At 36.7% G+C, this 23592-nt stretch overlaps 1 protein-coding gene across 9 annotated transcripts in view; it reads right to left on the bottom strand.

The window, feature by feature from the left end:
* Nucleotides 1-23592, bottom strand: part of LOC131432466 (dystrobrevin beta) — a 121476-nt gene that overhangs the window by 13720 nt on the left and 84164 nt on the right. For all 9 annotated transcript variants that reach the window (XR_009229866.1, XR_009229868.1, XR_009229867.1 and 6 more), the window contains 5 exons: nucleotides 8431-8564; nucleotides 8062-8361; nucleotides 7355-8000; nucleotides 7173-7290; nucleotides 6755-7118 (listed from right to left, as the gene is read on the bottom strand). Coding sequence is in view for 6 of the 9 variants with exons in the window: in XM_058598760.1 (XP_058454743.1) it covers nucleotides 6755-7118; nucleotides 7173-7290; nucleotides 7355-8000; nucleotides 8062-8361; nucleotides 8431-8548 (1546 nt within the window). In the remaining 3 variants the exon portion in view is untranslated. The remainder of the gene's footprint in view (nucleotides 1-6754; nucleotides 7119-7172; nucleotides 7291-7354; nucleotides 8001-8061; nucleotides 8362-8430; nucleotides 8565-23592) is intronic.

Raw genomic sequence — 23592 nt, 5'->3', positions numbered from 1 at the left:
AGACTAATACTACTTCCAGGTTGAAGCTCAAACATACGACAACAGGCGTGTAAGACCGGCACCCAATGCAATTCACAACCTACACGGGAAATACAGAAATTAGCTCTGCACCCAATTCGTATTACTGTTTTTGAATTAGTTGATTTTAACAAAAAAAAATCCAAAATAACTATTAAATTAGTTGAAATTCAGGATTTACTTTGCTAAAACAAAACTCTTGTTTTTAGAGAATGTTGGCGCATATCATGGACACAAACCAGCAATATTTCAATCCAACACGAAATTCTCATTGACTTGTACATATTCGGTTTTTATTTTCCGAGCGCTCAATGTTTTCAGCGAGAGAGTCGATTTCGCGAAGTCAAATGAAGAAAACAGTTTTTTAGAAGGAAATTTTTTTAAAAGAAGTTTATTTTTCGTTTATGTATTTTTCTCCAATACAACATCGTATCTATACCTGCCAATATAAAAAAGACAACCGCGACTGAAGAATTGTTTTCGGCAGTAGTGTGCCATCTAGTGGCTAGTAGTCATTACGGGTTAACGTTTTTTCGGTAACAGTACGCCATATAGCTGCAAATTGCAGAAGCCAATTCAACCGTTCATGTTGGTTGAAAACAACATTTTATTTGTCTAATTCAACTAAAAAAATTGTTGAACGGAAATGGAGTGTGCTGTAGCTAAGAAATGACAGCACGTTTAATTGGTGAATTCAACTAAAAAACGCATTTTGGAGTAATTGGGACCACTGTGCACTGGAAAAGGGTATAAATAGCTTGCACAAACATATCAATATCTCCGCTAAAAACGTGCTTAATCCATCTAGCAGTGAGATGATACCTTTTTTATCATCCGCATGTGTTTTTTGCATGAATATACTTCGGTGTTTTAGTTCGCATGACATTATTTTAATGATATTCAAGCGGCAATTTAAAGTTCTATTCACTCATTACCCTGTAATGTCGAAACTGCGAATCGGATCGAATTTTAATCTAAACGTCTAAGAATCTATTGAACCTTCCATGAAATGTCGAAATTAATTCCATTTTAGAGCTTACAATTAATCACGGTACTACCAGAACCAATATTCAAGAACCAGCATAGCCGAAAACGATTCGAATGGCCATGAATTAATATGACAATAGTTTTGAGTCCAACTTTGAAGCTTTTGTGGAGTGTCATCTTCTATATCGGTATGAATTTTAAAAACTCATCACCCTGTAATTCCAGAATCGGATAAAATTCATTAATTTTGTATGGGACCATAAATTCTTTAATTTGAATTTTTGTAGTTGAAATTTGATTTGGACTTTTTTGAGAAAATGATTAAGCTTTGAGAAACGATTCGATACTGGAACCGGAATTCGATAAATCGGTGTAGCCGAAGTCAATTAAATCAACCTCAAGAGCTGTATAGTTTACATTTGATTCAAACTGTTTGAAAATCAGTGTAGACATCTTTGAGAAATCGTAATGCGAAAAAAATTGTTGGGTACCTTCCGAATCGAAAACTGAATACCGCAAAAACTGAGATAAGTTTATTTAGTTATCGACTATCCAAATCTGCAAACCCGATAAACCTAATAAATTTGTGCGGAATGGACATTTTTATACTAATCATCTCATAAACCGGAAGTTGGATCTGACTAAAAAGCGAAATATTTTATAGGATCTTTAGACCTTTCATTTTAATCTTTTATGGTTCCTAGATTTCATTTGAATCTTAGTTCGGTTCAGCCATCTACGAGAAAAATGAGTAACACTATTTTGATTTCGTTTCACATATCATCCTGTTGTACCTAAACCAGAAGTCGGATCCTAACGTAATTCAGGAACCTTGTGTAAGAGCATACGACTATTCATATGAATCTGAGTTTGTAGAAAACGGTTGAGTCATTCCCGAGAAAATTGAGTGAAATTATTTGTCACACACGCATTTGTTGATCTCGACGAACTGATTCGAATGGTATATGGGTGTTATGATCTTCCAGCATTTATTGCTGTAAATAGTTTAAATCAATATAATTATGCAATTGCTTTCAACTCGAAAAAGCTGCCATCGTCTGGTTTACATGTCATTTTAGAATTATTGCTCTTTATAGCAAAGTTGTAGAAAATCATATTCAGAGCAACTTTTCTGAAGAAGCCAACTTTACAGCTCTTCATTTGATCGAGTTTTTCGGAGAAAAGTAAGAGCCAAACTTTTTCTCCGAGAAACTCGATCAAATGAAGAGCTGCAAAGTTGGCTTCTTCAGATATTTAATAGCGAAAATACTTTGTCTCGCTAATTTCTCGTTTCGACCCACTGTGCATTGGAATGGTAAATATAGTCCAGCGATAAAATAGATTTCATGAATTGATTGGCTCTTGAAAAATCACTATTTTTATTCAAACTTTGTTGTGAGCAGTTTTACTTGAAAATCGTTTTCCGATGAGTTGCCAATTTAATTATTGCGCATATAGAACTAATTTCGTTCGATCTGGCATCTGTAAAATATTGATTTTAGAAGGTTTACTAGTTTTCAACGAAAAAACAATTACCACTTTTGAATGGTAGCTTTTACTGAAAAATTTATTTGAACAAAATTGTGCGTAATAATTAGATTTCTTGTCACAAAAAAGTTAGAATAAACAAAGTGATTTTTCAAAAGCCACCCTGCTTGTTTCCGAAAAATTGATGTAACTCGATCAAATGAAGAGATACACAGTTGGCTTCTTCAGCAAAGTCAATCAAAGTACAATTTCCTACAACTATGCTCCAAAGTGAAATAATTTTTAAATCTAATTAAGAAAGTTAAGTTCCAGATTTAAATCCAAACATGTACCATCCTAGAGACTTTTTACATCAAAAGTGGATTTTAAACAACTTTTTGGAGACACAAACTACAAAAAAAATAATATTTAATAGCGAAAATATTGTTTTCTCGAACCACTGTGCAACGCACTGGTGAAGAAATAAATTTCTTAAAATGCGATTTGCAAAAAACTCACAATATATCGATCTATTTTTTTCGTAATGGGGGACCAAAATGCAAAGCAGTTCAGGAAAGATACTTCTGGTCATTTTTCAGTTCTATGTCTAATTAGTTCAACTTGTTTCTCTTCCGTGAGAAACCCCTGTACAAGTGATCTGGTTGTAATAGATCAGAGTTACACTTGTAGTCAACTGATTACTCATTACATTAATCCAATTAGTTATATATACAAATATCATAGAGCTAATTGGTTTTGATTCAGATTTAAGATGGATAAAGACTGTCGCAGAAAGTATGGACGCAACCAAAAACCGCTGCCATTTCGCAATGGTTCAGAATCTGTCAATTTTCATGGCTGCGTCCTGTTGTTTACAGTCTTCTCTAACCACTTGTGCAGTTGTTTATTCGTTTTTATTAGTTTGTTTCGAAATGCGTGGACTTTCAGCAGAACAACGTTGAAAAATTGTGTACAAATGGTGCACAGAACGCGGACTGTAACTGAAAAAGATAGCAAAAATGGAAGGAGTAAGTGAAAAAGCCGTGCGAAATGCCTTTGAGGATAAACCGAAAACGAGTCGAAAAAAAAGGTCCTGCAAACCCTCAGTTGGATAAATGTAAACTGAAGGCGTTCGAGCAAAAGAAGGAGGTTTCAGTTCGGGATGTAGTCAAAAAAGTGGGCACTTCGAAGTCAAATGTTCTTCGTGCTAAAGAACGTTTGAATCTTTGAATCTATAAGAAGCAGAAACAACCAAAACGTAGTCCGAAACAAGAAGCATCGATTAGGCCGAGAGCTCGAAAGCTATACAATACGATTCTTGCTGGAAATTTGAACTGCATAATCATGGACGACGAAACCTACGTGAAACTCGATTACAAATTTCCCGGAACCACAATATTATACGTTGCGAGAAGGGGAAGTGTTAAACCAGTCCGAGACATCGATTAAAGTTGAAAAATTTGTTAAGAAAGCTATGGTCTGGCAAGCAATTTGTAGCTGCGGTAAGATTTCGGTACTCTTCATCACCACTGCTTTAATGAACAGCGAAATACACATCAAGGAATGTTTACAAAAACGACTTCTACCCATGATTCGAAGCCACAAGGATCCTGTTGTCTTCTGGCCAGATCTTGCTTCTTGCCACTACTCGAAATCAACGGTAGAATGGTATACTACCAAAAATGTCACTTTCGTCCCAAAAGACATGAATCCACCAAATTGTCCACAACTTCGACCAATTGAGGAATTTTGGACATTAACGAAGGCACATCTTAGGAAACACGTTTCTGCAGCCGAAACCATTCAACAGTTCGAAAAAGATTGGAAAAAAGTGTCAAAATTTGTCGCCAAGAAGTCTGTATGGAATTTAATGAGGAACGTTCGGAAGAAGGTGCGAGAGCTAGTCTACAATGGCTAAGTAGCAAATGTTGAGAATAATATTCTGTTGTTGTAGTTTAATATTATCAATATATCGAATAAAATTTGAATATCTAACACTTGTGAATTATTTACAGCGAAATCAAAGTGCGTCCATACTTTCTGGGACAGTCTTTAATCATGTGAATCATGATATTATTTTGTTGCTGACATTGATACAGCGAAAGATCATTTGGATCATTACATAATTGAAGCTAAGAATTTGAAACTAAAAGTGCTCATTCGTTTGAAGAATGTTAATCATCGACAACGTCAACGTTCTCGTGATTCTGCTTTGAGATCCAGGTAGTTGAATATTTACAAAGATCAATTAAACATAGGTTTGCTCTCTGGCGAAAAGGAATTTTTCTAAAAAAGTGTAACAAATTAAACCGTATTCTAAACTTTTCGGAAAATTTTCAAAGGTTTTTAAGAAACCACATAAACTAATTGCTGCTCTCAAATCTGTAGAAGATATTCCAAGTTCCAATAACTATTTGGAATATTGTCCTTTGAGACTACACTGTGCCACAGCAAGAACTACAACGGCTAGTATCTATTTTTTGTTTGTAGTTCATATTTTTAGAGCTACTTCCTGGTATAATATAATATACTTGTCTATTCTGATTTGTTTCAGAAATATTTTCAGTCATTCAAGGTCTTCAGTGAATCGCGAGTATGAAGCGTGAAGTGTAAGTTCTTTAACGCTCTTTGTTATTCTGGTAGATCTTATGGTCTGAACTGAAGGTTGTGTTTGGATGGCGTAGTTCATTCACAATAGATCTATTAATTTCTTGTGGTAGCACGAGTATAGGCCAAGGATAAAGCCTGTGCTCCAGGTAGTTTAGGGGTGACCTAGTGCATCTGCAATAAAACCTTTTAATTGTAAGTGAAATCACGCTAATAGACCGTGATCAATAAGTTCGTTATTGTAGTTTGTTATGTTGGTAGATCTTAAGACCTGAACTTCAGGTAGTTTTTGGGTGACCTTAAAATTTTCATGTGGTATCATAAACATGAACCGTGTACAAGGATCTTGATAGTTCATTTGGTTACGCTGATAGATCTTAAGGCCTAAACTCCAAGTAATTTTTGGACAAACTGGCACCTCATCAAAATGATCCAACTAATTGAATGTGATACCAGGAGTATGGACCACGAAAAAGAAAGTCACTAATGTCATCGGTTTCGTTGGTAGACCTCAAGAAGGTTTTGGATGGACAAAAACTTCCACAAACATTATCATAACATGTCAATTCGCTGAATATAGTACTACGAGAACATGCCGCACTCAAAAGTTATGCAAAAGTCACCAGTCACGCGTTCATACACTAATTTCCCTATTCCAGAGAATTCTTGGATACCCACAACCTTCACTAGACCAAACAATTCCGTAATGTATATTTCATAATATCCAATTCACTGAAGCATGTTGGATTGTTTTGTATGCGTATAAATGAGAATTTCCTTCATCATGCAAAAATTTTTTTTAAACGACCATCGTGTAAATTAAGTAGAAAATCGTGTTATTTCAAATAAAACGTGTAAGTCGCGTAAACTAAATTAGCGTAAATTGAGGTTTTAGTGTACTCAACAACTTGTTCGAGTAACAAACAGGATAAAAGCAAATAAATCTTCTGGGTTTTCCACTGGAGTTGCTCTTCTAGACATAGAAAAAGCATTCGACAGTGTTTGGTACAAAGTTTAATAGCGACAATGTCTGACTTCCACTTTACTATTCATTTGATCAAAACGATTCAAAATTATTTAACACGATCGTGCTCTACAGGTTAGCTCTTGTATGACATTCTCACTTCTGATCTTCCAAATCTACCCGTTGGTTATTAGAAATATATATTCTGTGACGATACAAGTCTGTTAGCTGATGGTACAAATCTACGAGTAATCTGTAGTAGCCTACAAAGAAGCTTAAATATTTTAATGATTACTTGACAGAATAGAAATCTAGAGCTACTTTGCTTAAACCAAACAATAATAATAATATCGAACTGAACGGTTTGAAACTCAAGGTAACTGCAAAAATGCTAAATAGAGTTATATTGGACATTTTAATGTTTTTACCAGGAGGCAATAGAAAAAATAATGAGTCCAAAATGACGATTCGACCAAAAAAGTTTCGGAATTACTGATGTATATAATAGGGCGAAAAGTCTCCACATGTAACTGAATAATCAACTTAAGTAACAATACAATAAAACATTTAAAAAACAAATTAATGTAGGCAGAGTAACTCCGGGGTCCTCTGAATTGAGTAGTTTGAGAAAAAGAAACGGAGGAGGGGAAGATGGCACAGAAGCATCATCCGACGGGGTCTCTTCGCATGCCCTAAACACAGTAAACTTACCGGGTGGGAGCGGCGGGCTTTTCCCCGACCGCGGACTAGAGTTCGGAGTGGAACGGGGACTCTGCGTCTGGTGGTTCTTCAGCATCCGCATCAACCCCTCGAGCTGTGCCATTAGCTGCCGTCGTGAGTCCTGTAGTGCTCCCAGATGACCTTCGAGCTCCCCCTTTCGCTGTCGCAGGGCACGCAGTTCGCTCATCAGGGCGGGACTTTCGGGGGCCACCTGTTCGGCTTCCTGCTGGCGGCGAAGTTTTTGGATTTCACGCATGATTTCTTTGTTTTTAGACTCTAGCTGTTGGATCAGCTCACGCTGAGCTCGGGAACTGTCCAGTCCGATCTGGACCGGATCCGGTGCAGAGCTTCCGGGCTGTGGAAAATTTAGCAATTATTTGAAGAAGACTTTGAAATTTCGGAATTTTACCGTTCGACTTTCTTGAGCCAATCTTTGGGCGTATCGAGCAATCAGCCTGTGTTCCTCATCGTTTGAATTGGCTCCTCGCGTCGATGTCCCATTACTATCTAGTGAGAGACCGGTTCCTCTGAAATGATTTTTTTTTGTGGAAAGTGTTATCTTTCAAAACGGTAGCCCTAACGTTTTCTCACCTAGAATCAAGTGTACTACTTCGATCGTACATTCCGGGGATCATCGGTCCATCGTTGAAGCCATTGTGCGATGGCAGGGGCGAAGGTGGCACGATGTGTGACAAATTTAGCGTCTTTTCCGGTTGGTCCGGAAACCGTGGCAATACCTGATTGGTTTTTTCTGGTACACACCGGAAACTTTTGCGCAGTGAGTGGCCAATCTGTTTGCTGGGACTTTTATAGCTTGAGTATTCTTTGACTTCGTGATCATTTTGGTGGTTTAGCGATACTCTTCCCTGCCAGAAGCAGTCCTGACAAAGTTGATACGCATGGCATCGCTGACACCGGTAGCGGAATCCGGTGAAGTTTTCCCGCAGACAAACGGAGCAAACCGTTGGATGTACTACGGCTTCCACAGTGGCCAATCGATGAAGCAGTGGAAGCCACACTAGACAGGATGGTCCCGGTTCGGACATGAAGGCTGCCATAAAATCATTCACGGTGATTTTGTTCTCAACGGGAAAAATTTCCGATTCCAGGCCTTCCTTGTAGTGGAATGTAGGCGATTCAAAAACCGCTGCCGGTAGGGCTAGAACCTCTCGCAGAAAGTCTCCGAGCTTCCAGTGTATCAGTTGCCCGGCACCATCGGATATTTGTGAGAACACGTCTGGAAAATGAAAGAAATGTGATTTTTGATTTTGTTCCAACGGTGAATTCAATCTACTAACATCTCAGCTTGTCGACCATCTTCCCGGCACACATAACGGCCAACGCCACCTTGATCGAAAATACACGAATCTTGCCGGAATTATCGCCGGAGTAGGCTGCCAGCAGCCAATTCAACAGTAGACTAGCTTTGGAATCAACAGGAACTTGTTGCGTTGGAGGAAGACGTTTGTTCAGGTTGTGATACAGCGAGGACACCAACGTTTCCAGTCGGCTTACGCTGACCTCGTTCTGGGGTTCCAGCGTATTTAGACCATTTTCTCGGAAGGCTTCGATCACGTTCCAGATGTCGACCAGGTGTACTGTGGAAGAGAAAATGGTTGAATGTTTTAGCGTGACAATGCGTTGGGAATTTGATTAAAATGACTTACAATTCGTGGACTTTTGAACATATCGAAGTTTGCAAGCCGTCCGGTAGGATGCAAAACGGATACTGTCGAAGGACTGGATCTTAAGATCTTGCAGAATCGCCCGTGGCTCCATGTCCATCGTTGGGCCACTAGGACTGTAAGTAGAGAAAGAGGATGGATTCGTTAGTTGATTTACTAGCTACGGGCTAATCGAAGTAGGCGTATCCCGCGATTATTAGTTTGATTGAAATGATTCATACAATTTGTTGTTTGTCATTGAAATTTTATTTACTTCTGGTTAATTATTACATTATTACATATTTCCAGGTCACAAGTCTCCAAACAATTTTTACATCCAATCACATAAACATAGCATAAATTTCGTGGTAAAGATATATTTTCTCTCTAGTGGCCAAAAATGGTTAAGCAGCAGTTGATTCACTGTTCACATCTGTGACCATGTCAACATGGCTGTTGTATTTTTTTACTCTACCGAAAATGGTTTTTTTTTAATTTATTTACTCATTTATTTATTCAGGAACGAGAGAAGCCTACTGCAGAATTTCTTTTATTGTTCTTCTTCAATCTTAAACAATCTTATTTTTAAAATCAACTGATTACATATATTACGTGATACAAAACATATTAGAATTATCTTATCTAACATCTCCAGATATCTTCTATTTATTTTGGTTTGTAGGTGTAAAGCCGTCGCCTTAATTAAGCAGAGCAGTTTTAAAAATCAACAGCCGAAAAGTTGGAAAACCGCGATCTACCTTCTGATCCAAACACTTTTGCCTCGACTTTTGAACCGAGGCTCGGAGGGCCGAATGCCATATACCATTCGGCTCAGCTCGACGAGCTGAGCTAATGTCTGTCTCTCTCTGTGTGTGTGTGTGTGTGTGTGTGTGTGTGTGTGTGTGTGTGTCCGACTTGGATCCGACTTCCGATTCCGGAATAACATATATGCACAAAAAATGATGGGTGATATGCACAAAAAATGTTGAAATAATGTCACTCACTTTTCTCGGAGATGGAAGTGATGCCATAAGAATATCCCAATTTTCATTCGGATCAAAGCCCTGGTTCCGGAGATAGGGTGCTCAGTATGAAAACGTTAATTTCAGGAACACTGTTCATAAGTTTCCTCTTTATATTGGCCGACTACCGGTACATTTTTTTCTACAAAATTCAAATCTTCATGGAGAATCGTAAATAAATTTGTAGGTCATATTAGTGTATGATTGAATGAAACGAATGTCACTATGTCGATATCCAGCTTTCGGTTCCGGTACCGACAATAATAATCAAATTCGATAAAATAACTTAAATTCAAATGTAGTGTATGAATTTAGTAGTATTATGCAACAGAAATCTTCTTAACTATTTTCTGAACTTTTTAAAATTGTAGTATTTCGGGGAATTTCTGCTGTAATATAGCTTGAGCTTGAGCGACCACCCCTGGTTGCTACTCCGTTACTGATCGGGATTAGCTGAAATTGTACATGGAATTTCTAGATGATCCAATGTGGGACTGGTAAATCATCCTTCAATGTACATCTTCTGGTAATTCCATAATTCATTGATCAATACCTAAGACAAGACCTGACAACTGAGGGGGATGCTTTTGTTCCAGAATGGACCAGTTTCTGATTGGCTGATTTTGATGTTGCTACCCGCACATTGTGAAACGAAAAAACTTTTGCAGGGTACGCGAGCAATGATGCCAAGTATAAAGAAAATCAGAAAACAAGTTCATTAGAATGTATAATTTTAGCGCACCAATGAAAATGAAAATTTTCAGAAAATGTTTCACTTTTTTTCAATCTCATTTGTAGTAAATGTTTATAGGGGCAGCACTGTGTAATTAAAATCAGCATCGAACCGTTTTTCTTTTTAGTGAATTAAAGTGTAACCAAAAAAGATTTGTTAAATTAGTGTAAACTCGAAATGTGTTTAGTTTTACGAGAAGAATGAACTGTTGTGTTCCACCAGACCTTGTCAGCTTTGAGCGATCTCAATCTTCAGTTCAGCAACGCCATCGCACGGCATCACATTCAACATATCATGTCAATTGTATGGGTGCGCAGTGCTGCTATTTTGGCGCGCACGAATTTGACATTTCTCTCCCCTACTTCTATGTACGAGATTCGATGCGGACTCGCCTGAGGGCACCATGCTCGCAAAAAAGGATGTTGTCAATGATTTGTTCGGGAAATGTGAGAGCTGGATATCTTGTTAATATGATGTCTTTGGTTCCACACTGTGGTCGCACTAAGCATTTCTATCCAAACTTGACTTTTTCCGGTTTCTAAAAGATCCGGTAATACGTCAACAATGGAATCGATTTTGAGTTCAACGTGAGATATTTCGTGTTTTTTCATCAAAGTTCAATTAATTGTTTTTAAGCATTAATATATAATAAAAAAAGCATTCACCGAAACATTTTTCATGTTTATTACAAATCAAAAACCGAGTCTAAAAATTTAAATTAAATAAATTTTTTTTCTTAGCATAAAATTATAAAAAAATCTGTTAATATGGCTACACTGTAACCGATACGTTAGTATTTATTCCACAGAGCGAAAATGACGAGAAGGATGATTCGAAAGGAAGAATAAGAAGCCGGTTGTCAGGTCTTGTCTCAGATCAGTACCGGCGCCGGCCAGGCCCGAACGTAGATCGTCTAAGGAATGAGAAGGGATGTTAGTCCAACACTTGTTGTTACTAGAGGCCGTATATACTACTGCGCACTCCACAAGTGTCACGGGAGAAGGATATTTGTTAGTAAAAATTTCAGTATTGGTAGTACTCGCGCGCGACTCGGTATGTTCCAGTTTCAAGATGCTCGGATGCACCCTAAACTAACTGACTTCTAGAGTGAACGTTTCAACAATATCATATATTGAAGTCCCGGAAAGTCTTGGTTCACAGCTCTTATTCGAGGAAACTGACGAATAATTTGCAATACTATCGCGCAAAGAATAAAAACTTCCCTATTTTTTATAAATGAAATTACGTGATACAAAATAAACGAGTGAATAGGATTTAGACAAAATAGTTGATTCATTGCATTGACATATTCTAAACAGTTGTTCTAAAATCATTTGAAATCACCAAATAAAGGTCAACAGATTTCACGCGCATCTTGATTCTGTATTATTTCCGCTTTATTATTTTAAATATTTATTAAAATTATTAATTGTTTATATAGGTTGATCTGGGCAGCCGGCTACCGAGAAAAATATTAATTTATTGTTTGAAATATTAATATCAAGTGTTTTTATACTATGTATTCAATATACCGATATATGTTATCTCTGGTATTAACGTTGTAATATCAACTGATTTGTGCAATAGTTGATTTTTATCATTCAATTTATAATCCTGAAAGACAATCAAAACATGGAAGAAGAAAACATTCCAAATAAAGCTTTTCTCCAAAGCTAGACGGAAATAGATAAGTTGAATGAAGAGATAATTTAGTAAAATAGTGTAATCAGAAGTGAAACATTTAAAATATCTGATAACTGAAAGGAAAAAGAAACTCCTGCAACTGTCGCCTTTTACGACATGGAAGCAGGAACCCAGTTGATCTATTCTTGGTTCATTTTTTTTCCGCCGGATTCCACACTGCATCTAGGCGAGTACTGTCCGGAGAGAGCTAATAGGTACTATCAATCTCCTAGTGGATCCCAGCCCCTTTCGGGGAATTTCTTCTGTAATATACAGGAGACAATGAAAATGAGAAAGGCATCATTACACCACTAGGTGGATAAAAACAGGTTTTTAGATTATAGTACATTTCTTTATTATCCCCTTCAAAATAGGTTACTTTTGAACCAATACAGGCATTACAGCGGTCCATCCAATTTTCCATACACTTGTCAGAGACCTCGGCCGGAATGGTCTCCAGTTTCTTCAGCGAATTACTTCTTATGGTCTCAATCGAGTCATGGCGCGTTCCCCGTACTAGTACTTTTTCAAAAAAGCTGTGTAAAGCATACAAGTGAAATTCCGTTAAAAAACAACGTTGCGTACGACTTTGCACGCATTAATTATCATTGCATGGAAGCTCGAACGTGAGAGCCCATAAGCGACTGCTGTGCTACTCGAAGTGCCTCTACTGGAGAATTGCTACTTGGTGATTGCTTTTCAAAGCAACCGGTAAATTTCTTACACACATTGAAATCTTTACTTGGATGTTTGTTCTCTGTGTTTTAGTTTTTGAAATAAGAAAAAGTCACAGGGGGCCAAATCTGGCGAATACGGTGGCTGAGCGACGACTTTCATTTCGTGTTTGGCCGAAAATTCAGTCACAATCATGCAAAAAAAAAAAAATAATTCTTTCGGCGTTTCGCGTTGGCACGACGATTTCAAGCACAATTTCTTTCACTTTTTTATGTTATCGTCGTTATCGTTATCGTTGAGTAGAACCCTATCCAATTGTATGATACGTAGCATCTACTGTACACTTTCGTCAGATATTGTACCAATCAAATTGAAAGAGTTCGACCCAATCCAATATCCTATAAAACACCATTTTGTGCAACTGATTAGCTACAAGTAAGCGTATAGCCTAAAATATACACTGAAAAAAATAGAAATTTTTTTTTTCATCGAGCTGTTTTTTCTCGGCAAAGAATTCGAAAATATTCGATATGATTTTTTGAAGTTATGCATTTACAAAAAAGAGCCTTTTTTCAACAGTCTATACTGTAAAATTTAATAAAGATACAAAAATGTGCCTGAGACATGAAATGTGCGCCTTTTCCTTAGCTTTCAAATATGCAATTTCATAAAACAGTTTATTTAATGGAAAAAGTTAAAAATTATGAACAAACAAATAAATTTTAAGCTTGGGCCTATTTTTTTTAGTTGAAAAAAGAAGCCTTAGGGTTTTAAATCAATCTCAAAGCAGCTTAACTCGTTCGGATACGGGCTTAACCAAGGATAACAGGTTCACAAATTAATCTGTGTTTCACAGATTTCCAATTATCTGCACAGAATTTAGTCTCGGAAGCTAAATCATGCGAATATGGTGGACACAGTGGCAGTTTAAATTTCAATTCATCATTATGATTAATTGTTTTGTGAAAAAGCGCGACACCAGCTTTGTAAACAATGTCAGCTATCTCTTGCAGTCTAGACTAGAGTGTCAATAATGGTCGTTTTGCTTAAAGGAGTCCGGATAATGCTGGGACAGTATTTTGTTTTTATAAAAACAATGTTTTAAAAAGCGCACAATATTCTAATTTTCTAAAAATAGCGATACTGAAAGCAAAATCACAAACACACTAATGAATCGATTGTCATGAAAATTTGACAGATGATAGCTCAACAATGTCTCTATTGAACACTAGAGGCGGTTTAAATTAGTAGTGCCATCTCTCTGTCAGACCGAGGACTTGTCGACCGACGTGTTACTATAATGAAAACGTTCGCCAAGTATCATCCAAAATGGAGTCTGTGAAATCTGATGACTTGTTTCCCATTCATAGAATTGCTCGGTTGACAGGAAAAGGATGCTTTATATTACTACAGGAACAACTATCAATTATACGAAACGTACCGTAAAAATTGATCAGTGAATCCGAGATTTGTTGTAGCTCAAGGGATTCTAAGAAAATATTCGAGTCGCAAATTACGTCGCGACAGATGACATAACTAAGCTGTTGTAGGAGACACACGCAATCATCACGGGAATTGGATTCAATTCGCCACGAAAAGGGATATCTCGGTAAACTAACAGCGAATCGAGGAATAATAAACCTACATTGATTTTTGTAGTAAGGAAGATTTAGTGAATTTCGTAAGTCGTGGGCCGTTTAGACGGAGGCGAAAAATGATAACCTGCTAATGGTCCTTAGTATCTCATAAAATTATAGCACAGATACTCAACATAGAGTGTTGGTGGAAACTGCAATCTGATTGTCAATGCTGCATCACACAACTGAATGGGAAGACAAGTAATCATCTTGACCAGCAAAATGCGGTACAATCGCAAAAATGATTATAGTGCCTTTTAATTCATTCATAATTAGAAAGATATGTAAATCTTCAACGCGATACAGCCATTTGTTCAGTTCTAAATTTAATTTTTGATTGAGTATATTTAAAAATTTATTAATATTGTCTGGACATAAAAAAAAACATCAACAACACATTTTCATAGCTTTTTGACTGGGCCAGGTCTGGTGAAAAAGCCGCTTGGTCGAGTAATTCCCAATGGAGACTACCCAGCAAGTCTCAAACACCTTTCGACTTGTGTGATGGTGCATTGTCGTGAAGCACAATCCCCTTTATATGTCATTCATTACATTTCGATCGGTTTTTGCAATTGCTCGAGTCAAATCATTTGTTGCTGGTAGCGAACACCGTTGACAGTTTTACCATGTTTCAGCTACTACATTCGCTGCATGTTCGAAGTGTTAGAGCACAACCGGAATAAACTTCTGCAAATGTTACGGTGGCTTCCGAATCAGCTTTCTTCTGATTGAACATAAAAAGCCATGCATGGTGCATATGTTCAGAATCTGGTACATACACCGACTGCTTGCAAGAGCTTTTTAAGAAAACCGCATTTTCTACAATCGAAATAACGAAAAGAAATGACATCTATGTTTTACCAACAGCAACACAGAATATAGAATGCCATCTATCATAAGAAAGCGGAAATTTATTAGGAATATACCAGTTATTGTAAACTTGAGTAAAAAAAGAAAGTTCAATTGTTTTTACACCAGATGTAGACTGTTTATGCATTTCTAAGACATTTACAATAAAAAAGTTTTACGGTTTTTCTATACCCGATCCCAAAGTCGTTTTTTTCCAATATTTTTTTTTAGATTATACCAGATCTGGATGTTTCATGTATTTCTAAGACATTCGGAATCAGTTGTTTTTTTAATTTCGCGGTTTCCGAAATTATGCGGTTCCAAAATCCCAAAGTAGATTTTTGCATATTTTGTTTAGATTACACCAGATCTCGACGTTTCATGCCTTTCCAAAAAGTTTGACATGAAAAAAATTAGATTTCGGAAATTTAAAAATGTCCAAAGTCGATTTTTTTCAAAACAAAATTTTTTTAAATTACCCCTGATCTGGACTTTTCATGCATTTCCAAGACATTTTGGCATAAAAAAATTTGTAAATCTCAAAATTTTTCTAACTTTCAAAGTCGATTTTTTTCAAAATTTTTTTTATTTACATCAGATCTGAACTTTTAATGCATTTCTAAGACATTTGGCATCGAACAAAATTTTTCTTTAGTTTTGCGTTTTTCCGAACTTTCACGGTTTTTTATGCGGTACGTATCCCCCGCATTAAAACATCGGAAACATCATCAGCTATTGATCAGTGGCGTCTCGTCCTCATGTGCACCTCGTGCACTGCACAGCCAAATTGAAGGAATTAATTCAATTATTTTTTGTCAATTCTCTATTTATTCAATGAAATCAGCCATTTATGCACAAATTCATAATTTTGCACTTGCCGGCCACTGACAACCAAATGATCTTTTTATGTCGCATTTACGTTACCAATACGTGGCGCTCTGAACTCGAGCACTTTGCCTTGTGCGCCGAAATTGCGTGCATTTACACACATATCATATACATCCAATTTGAAATTTCAAATATCTCTTGCTGCTGTGTTTGTGTCTTTCCCGTGCACATGAGTTACTGCGCAGATTCAAGAAAAGAAGAAATTTCTTAGCTCAGCTCTGAGATTTGTTATTCTCTCTGTCACATTTTGCTCTATGAGAACTTGTATGCACACCTTCAAGAGCGATTTCAGTGGCTTATGCTTATGGCAGTTGAAAACAAATTGCTGTCTTCAGAGATGCTAAGCTCTCAGTTGTCACGTCGAAGCGGTTTTATTGATGACATTATGGACAATTTTGCTCGAGGTTTACAACACCGTATGTATCGATGATACGAAAAAAGTTCAATAAAAAAATCCCGTCCAAAAGTTTATTACTATTTTATTATAATTAAACACACAAACGAATATTCATTACTCAATCTTTAGTTTACACTTACCATATAATCTGTGCACAACTGTGTGCACAAATTTCGTCACGAGATGCCACTGATATTGATATTATTTTTTTCCGCGTCGATTATGATTAACTGAAGCTCAAGTGATGTAAACATTTAAATCACAACTGACCAGACTGATTGATCTTTGACATCTTGTATATAGTTCCAGCACCGGATCATAATGGATTTCTTTTCAAAATTCTTCTTATTACACCACATAAATTTCACGAGACGGTATAAAAAAAGATTCAATTCATTCGGAATTTCCAAGATAAAAGTCACCGAAAGAATGAGGACACATTTGAGGTGTTGAGCATAAACATTCAACCAAGCATCATGTGTGATGCAAACCACAAACCACATTACATACAGCGTACATACATAGAACATAAATCACACCCGGACCACCCCGATGACAAGCACTGGCTTATGTTAAATCAAGCAAGCAAAGAACAGATGTTTACCCAACAAGCAGGTATTTAGCTAGCCGACGCACATTGTTTGGTTTGGGGATTGGTCGTGCACAGTTCACAACCTATCATCACCCGTAAATCGAATTGGTTCTTGTTTTTGCGCAGCAGTTTGGCATCGCCAAATGATTGCATATGGCCTCATATATACACTCTAAATTAATTGCAATCGTTCTGATGCAAAATTGTCATCGGCTTCGATTATGCTATCAAATTCTATATACGACGCAAGTTTTGATAAGAATGAATCTCATATTAATTGTTTTTAAATCTCTATTAATTAGTCAACTCTTTTTTCATTATTTATTGCCTCCGGCTCATCAGTGCATTAGCAGTTCAAATTGAACTACATTTACCACCAAGCGTCACTCTTGTTACATCCACTATGCAGCAAAACACTCAGGTTTCCAAAGGGTAAATCACTCTAAACTTTGTCTGTACCCGAACAATATTTAGAGAGCTTAGTAAAGTTTAGCAGAGATTAAAAAAGATACCGTGCGGGTTAAGTTGAGATTATTTCGATTATTAGATAAGTTTATTTGTCTGAGTAAGTCAAGAGTTTAGAGTGTTTGCTGTCGACCTTTGTTGTTTTTAAATTGTTCAGGAGACGAAAATTTACTCGAGTATTTTCATATACAATCGAACTATGTCGTTACAATGATTGCCTGAATTAATCTAAACAACTATAGATCAATTTCTATGTCAAGCCGTAGTGCGGTATCACACCAGCTTCACTATCAGAAGTGTCACCTCGTGCTTAATTATATTACATGCGATAAATTTTCAGTTTCGCAGTTTCACACATCGCATTTTCATGATGAATTATGATCGCTCGGTGCTGTCGAACGGGGTGACGGTGAGCCTGACGGTAGTAACCGGTTGTTCGGTGGCCCGGCGAGAACCGAACAAGAATAAAATACTATTCAAAATAAATAACATGAAATTGCTTCGTGCGGTAATCATTTTGAACCAAATTAATGCGGAATTGACCCTCTGGTCGAACTGGCGAACGGCAACCGTAAAGAAGTAGGAACAACCATCATCGAAGAAATTTTATTTGATTTACTATTGGAACATATTTATTAAATCACTTTTTGGGTTGGTGGTTACTGCTGTTGTTATGCTTGGCAGCCACCAGACGGTGGACGACGCACAGTGGTTCGAATCAATAAAAACGTGGACATATTTCAGTAGCTGCCAAACCGTTCTTTTAATGCATATAGTTGCTTTTAAGAAATTATTTACAAATATATACCGCGTAATTTGATTCTATCCCTAATTGTTCATGGCCTACTTTGACAAAAAAATATAACAATAACTTTTTTTTTCTAAAGAGATAGAAATTTTTTTTCTTCGACAAACTTTCAGAAGTATTAAAAATAATTTACTTTGTCAAATATACCAAAAGTGTACTTCGCACCGTTTCGGATATACAAAGTGTTTTTGTGGCAACCCCCTTAAAATCAATTATGAATAAAATAATTTGTTTCAAATTATTTTTTTATGCATACTTTCTTTGGAATAATTGAAAATCACATATTTTTGTTGAAGGTAGTGCATAGGTTTGTTGTTTCCTGGCAAAGTTATACAACATTTTACATTTTTTTACCTATGATAAAACCTTACACCGAAGCGAAATATGCAACTTTATGCAGCTGATTTTTACAAAATTTAAAGGAAAAGATATGCCAAATACTATGAAAAAAATTCTAAGTGGAACTCGATGGATCTTTTTTTTAAGCCATTCCAAAGTTAGTTTTATTTATTGAATTATGTCAACCCCCTTAAAACTAGTTTTCTAATCATAACTTGTTTTCAAGTTATTTTTTACATATTTTGTTTGGAATAATTGTATAAAATGTAAAATCCCATAGTTTTGTAGAGGGTAATGCATAGGTTTATTCTTTTCTGAAAAAGTTATACATCATTTGACCTATTTTTACCCAGGAAACCTTGTAGCGAAGCGAAATATGCAACTTAATGCAGCAAACTTTTACAATACTTTTAGGAAATTATATTCCTAATCCAATTTCTTTTCCAATGAGAATATCCTGAGTACTATTCGTGTAACTCATTTTCACTATGGCCATGCTGAAACCATGAATGGTTAAGAAACAGAGGGTGTCAAGCGTCTGCTATTTCTGTAACTCACTTTTGCAGTGAGCGTAGAGATGGGCAATTCATTCCTGAGCTATTCCAGTGAATCGAATCTTTAAAAAGAGCTGATAGCTCACAGCTCTTTTTAAAAGAACCGCAGCTCACCAGTTCTCCGCACTGGTAAGCAGGGATGCCAGGTTCACAGATTAATCTGTGTTCCACAGATTTTCAATCTTTTGCACAGATTTAAAAAATGGCACAGATTTTCACAGATTTCTGAAAATGGTCACAGATTTACACAGATTCTGAAATCGATCACAGATTTTTGAAATTGATCACAGTTTAGCACCAAAAATTACAGAGCGTTAGGAAATAGTGAGACCTTTTCGTGCTTACCAAAATGATTCCGATTAGTTATTATGGAAACGGGGAAACGTGCACAGATTTTGCACATATATGTTTTTGGCTTGATCACAGATTTTTTGGAAAATAACCTCGCATCTCTGCTGGTAAGGTGGAAACAAGCTACAAGCTGAACGGATTTTCGGCTCTTGAAGAGCGAGTTATAAATGAGAAGAAATGTGTGCATGAGCTTTTGTTCGTTTTTCCAAGTGTGTATTTTCTTTAAGGTCTGAGGACAGAGGGTCGCGTGATATTTTTAATTTTTTTATTTCGATTATAGAGGTTTTAACCTTGAGGTCATTAACCTCTTCGGGCCAGAAAAACCTTCTGACCCTATGTGCGGGGGTTGGGAATCGAACCCAGGTGGGCTGCGTGAAAGGCATCGACTTACCCATCACGCTATACCTGTCCCCCGTGTTGAGTTTTAAATCGACCACGTGGTTCGCTCAATTCCCTTTGCGCATCGTATTTCTCTTGTACTCTCTCGTATATGAGCAAACTGTACCGGGTTACCAGCATACATTTTATTATTTTGAAGAGAAGTTTTATCACATAAATCTATCGTTTGGTTTGGACATTACATGGATTCCAAAAAAAAAAAACAATGCAAAAAACATTAAACCTTCACAAAGATGTCTGTGAATGTGTGTGTGTGTTTGGCAGCCTTGTCGAGCCAATTTTATTTCTCTCTCCTTTTTCAGAATGCTATCAGGAAACCAAAGCGAAAAAAATGGCGTATGCATTGAAACTGACTTTGTTTCACAGAAAAATATAAGACTTTATTTTTATCGCGATAACATATATGTTTTTATGTACTAATCGTATCTAAACTAAATTATCTTGATTTTGTCACGGTAGATTTATGATACAAGCCTTCAAAGCCAAGATATTCGATGAAAAAGTAGAGGTATGCATTTCCGAGCGTTCCAATTTTCAGCAGTTCTTGAGTCAGAAAAAAATACAACACGGCCGCTTAACTCAATGAATCATTCTGAAAATTCCACAGAATATTCTCAACTAAGTTTCGAAGACATTGTCCGGTGGGTTTTTATATATTCGGCACCGTTTCCACGAAAATTTAATTTGAAACGGGAAAATAGCAAAAATCCTACCACTTTACGGTACTGTCCCCAGCCCTTAACAGATTGAATGAGCCGTTGTCAAAAGAAATCTTACCTCTCACTCAGTAGGCTAAGATACATTCAGGGATGCCACTTTTGCAGATATTCTCAAATATGACATAATAACAATTCGCAAACAAGTTAGTTCGCATAGCATTGTTCTTTGTGCATCAATGATTTCGATCATGCATATGAAAGAAAAACGGAGTAAGAAAAACGGTGCAAAAAAACGGTGCTCGAAAAAAACCTTCAGTTCAATCTTAATGAGCTGATGAGCTGATACATTGAATCGATTCCCTTTATTGAGCTGTTCGGTTCGGAGCTACTCACCGGTATGAGCTGCTTCGCACATCTCTAAGTGAGCATCTCACGATCAACATATCGTCTTAAAAAACGTGTTGCCTCGCGATAACTCAATTTATTTACACGTTTAAGAATGAAATCTCTTCGTAAAGGTTTATACTTTTGCAATACTTTTTCATATTAGGATTGGAAAATATTATTCCATTTTTTTAATATGTGTTGAACTTTTGATAATTTTTCGGATTTTCAATATTTAAAACCCACTTTGAAAAAGGCCTAAAAAAATTGCATCGAGTTACACTTAGATTTTTTATAATATTGTTAATTGTCAAAAAGTAAACAAAATAAAAATCCCAACAATTTGCTTAAGTTGCGCGTGCAAGCATAAGCATGTTTATGCGTGTTTACGCGCACTTTGTAGTAGATACTTAGGTAATAGAGGTAGATTCTACGTAGATAAATCCAAAAAAATGTTTTTAAAATAAAGTGAATATATCTCAAAGAATATTTTTTTTACACTATTTATATCTTCAGCAGAAATACTTCAAATGTTTTTTTCTTCAAAATAAGACAGAGAAAAAAAAATTTTTGTGAAAAAAAACTATTTTTATTCGAAATTGGTGCTACCCCCTTAACAAAAATTAAGGTGCCACTTTCATAAGAAGCGTAATATAATCTTGTAAAACTTCTTCGAAGACACGCTAGCTCTTAAAAATCAGTCAAAGTCAGTACAGACTTTTGACCGTCTTTTTCCAGTTTTGGACCACTGTGCGACGCCTGAATTGTGTTGTAGTAGAGCCGGCTACGAAGCATTGAGGAACATCCAAATTGGGATGTGCCGGAGGTATCGGTACATGGCCATGGAGCACCGCAAAGAATTTAGCTATGACAATCTTTTATTCTCTTTATTCTGATATCCCGGTAACGAAAATCTACCGTTGAGACTCGAATGCTGGTCCTTTTCATATCTAGATTTTTTTTCAATGGAGTATTGAAACCTTCAATTTCAAGGGTGTATTCGTATAAGTGACGATGTAAAAAGGAGCAAATATTTTCATACTAAGGAGTGTATCGAAAATAAGCTATCCACAAATTTTTCTTTCAAATTATGATAAAAAACGATATTTTATTCAAGAAAAAAATTATCCATCATTGTACGAGGTTAAACTTGAGCATAATGAAAATTTAAGGTATTCATGAATTTTCGAACTTTTGATCGAACGCTCTTCATCAAGTTCCGGACAAGTGTTGCATCGCATTTTTTCGACGCTTGAGCCCAAATTTTTTTTAAATTCCTGCATGTTCCCAGCTGCCTTACAAGTCTTCTTGAAGACCCTCTTCACGATTGCCCAGTAACGTTCGATGGGTCGAAGCTGAGGGCAATTTGGTGGATTGATATTTTTCTCAACGAAATTTATACCCTTTTCCGCAAGCCAATTGAGAGTGGTTCTGGCATAGTGAGCCGACGCTAAATCCGGCCAAAACAGTGGAGGTGTAATATGCTTCTTATATAAAGGCAGCAATCTCTTCTGGAGATACTCAGATCGATAGATTTCTGCATTTATAGTTCCGCTAGTGTAAAAAATTGTTTACTTCAAACCACAGAAACATATTGTTTGCCATACCTGTACCTTTCGACCGAATTTCTCCACTTGAATCGACCTTTCCGCATCGCTCTCATCCTCCCCAACGACGACAGTAAACTATTGTGGACCTGGAAGGGTTTTTGAGTCCTCCTTTACATAAGTCTCATCGTCCATCAAAACGCATGCATCCGGACACTGCAAAAGACGCGAATACAATTTCCGGCCCCTTGTTGTTGCTCGCTTCTTCTGTTCGAGATTTTCTGCTTCTTGTAGGTCTTCAGGTGATTTCGCCTCTTGATACGCTGGATCATTCCTGCTGTTTTGGCCAAATCACGTATTGACATTGATTTGTTCTTCATGATTAGAGATGCCACTTTCTGGTGCAGTTTCGGGTTGGAAGAACCGGGTTTTCTGTCTCTTCCTGGTAGCTCATCCAAAGAATAGTGTTCCCCAAACTTATTAATGATTGTTTTAACACTGGCATGATGAATTCCAAACCGCTTTGCTAATTTTCGCATAGTAATACCCTGCTCACTTAGCCATGTGTGAAGAACCTTAATTTTCACTTCCTTTTCAATACACGACATTTTGAAAACGCAGAATTTCAACCGCACAAACAAGTAAGCAAACGAAAGCTGGCAGCCAAACGCACAGCAAACCATCACAAATACATGCGTACAACACAAATGTATGTAGACAACTTATTTCTTTGTAAATCAGCAGATTTCTAAAATAAGTTGCAGACTTTTTTGAAGACATTTGAAAATGACGTTTTTCGTAGACGTTTGTAGAAATTTGCAGACTTTTGAACTTGCCACGGTTTTTTCCCTTTCTCATTTAGAAATGTTATGCAATAGCTGTGACAACCGACTTCACAACCGAAGCTCGGAGGGCCGAGTGTCATATACCATTCGACTCAGTTCGTCGAGATCACAAAATGTGTATGTATGTGTGTATATGACAAATAATGTCACTCAATTTTCTCAGAGATGCCTGAACCGATTTTCACAAACTTAGATTCAAATGAAAGTTCTTATAGTCTCATACAATTTTCTTGAATTTCATTTGGATCCGATTTCCGGTTCCAGAATTACAAGGGAATACCTTATGATCAAAAAAGAACCGGAATTTTCATTTTAAAATTTCCGCGCTTGTCCAATCG

The sequence above is a fragment of the Malaya genurostris genome, chromosome 2 (genome assembly GCF_030247185.1).
Source record: "Malaya genurostris strain Urasoe2022 chromosome 2, Malgen_1.1, whole genome shotgun sequence".
NCBI classification, from domain to species: Eukaryota; Metazoa; Arthropoda; class Insecta; order Diptera; family Culicidae; genus Malaya; species Malaya genurostris.
The sequence above is the reverse complement of the archived record's forward strand: the minus strand, read 5'-3'. Positions and strand labels throughout refer to the sequence as shown.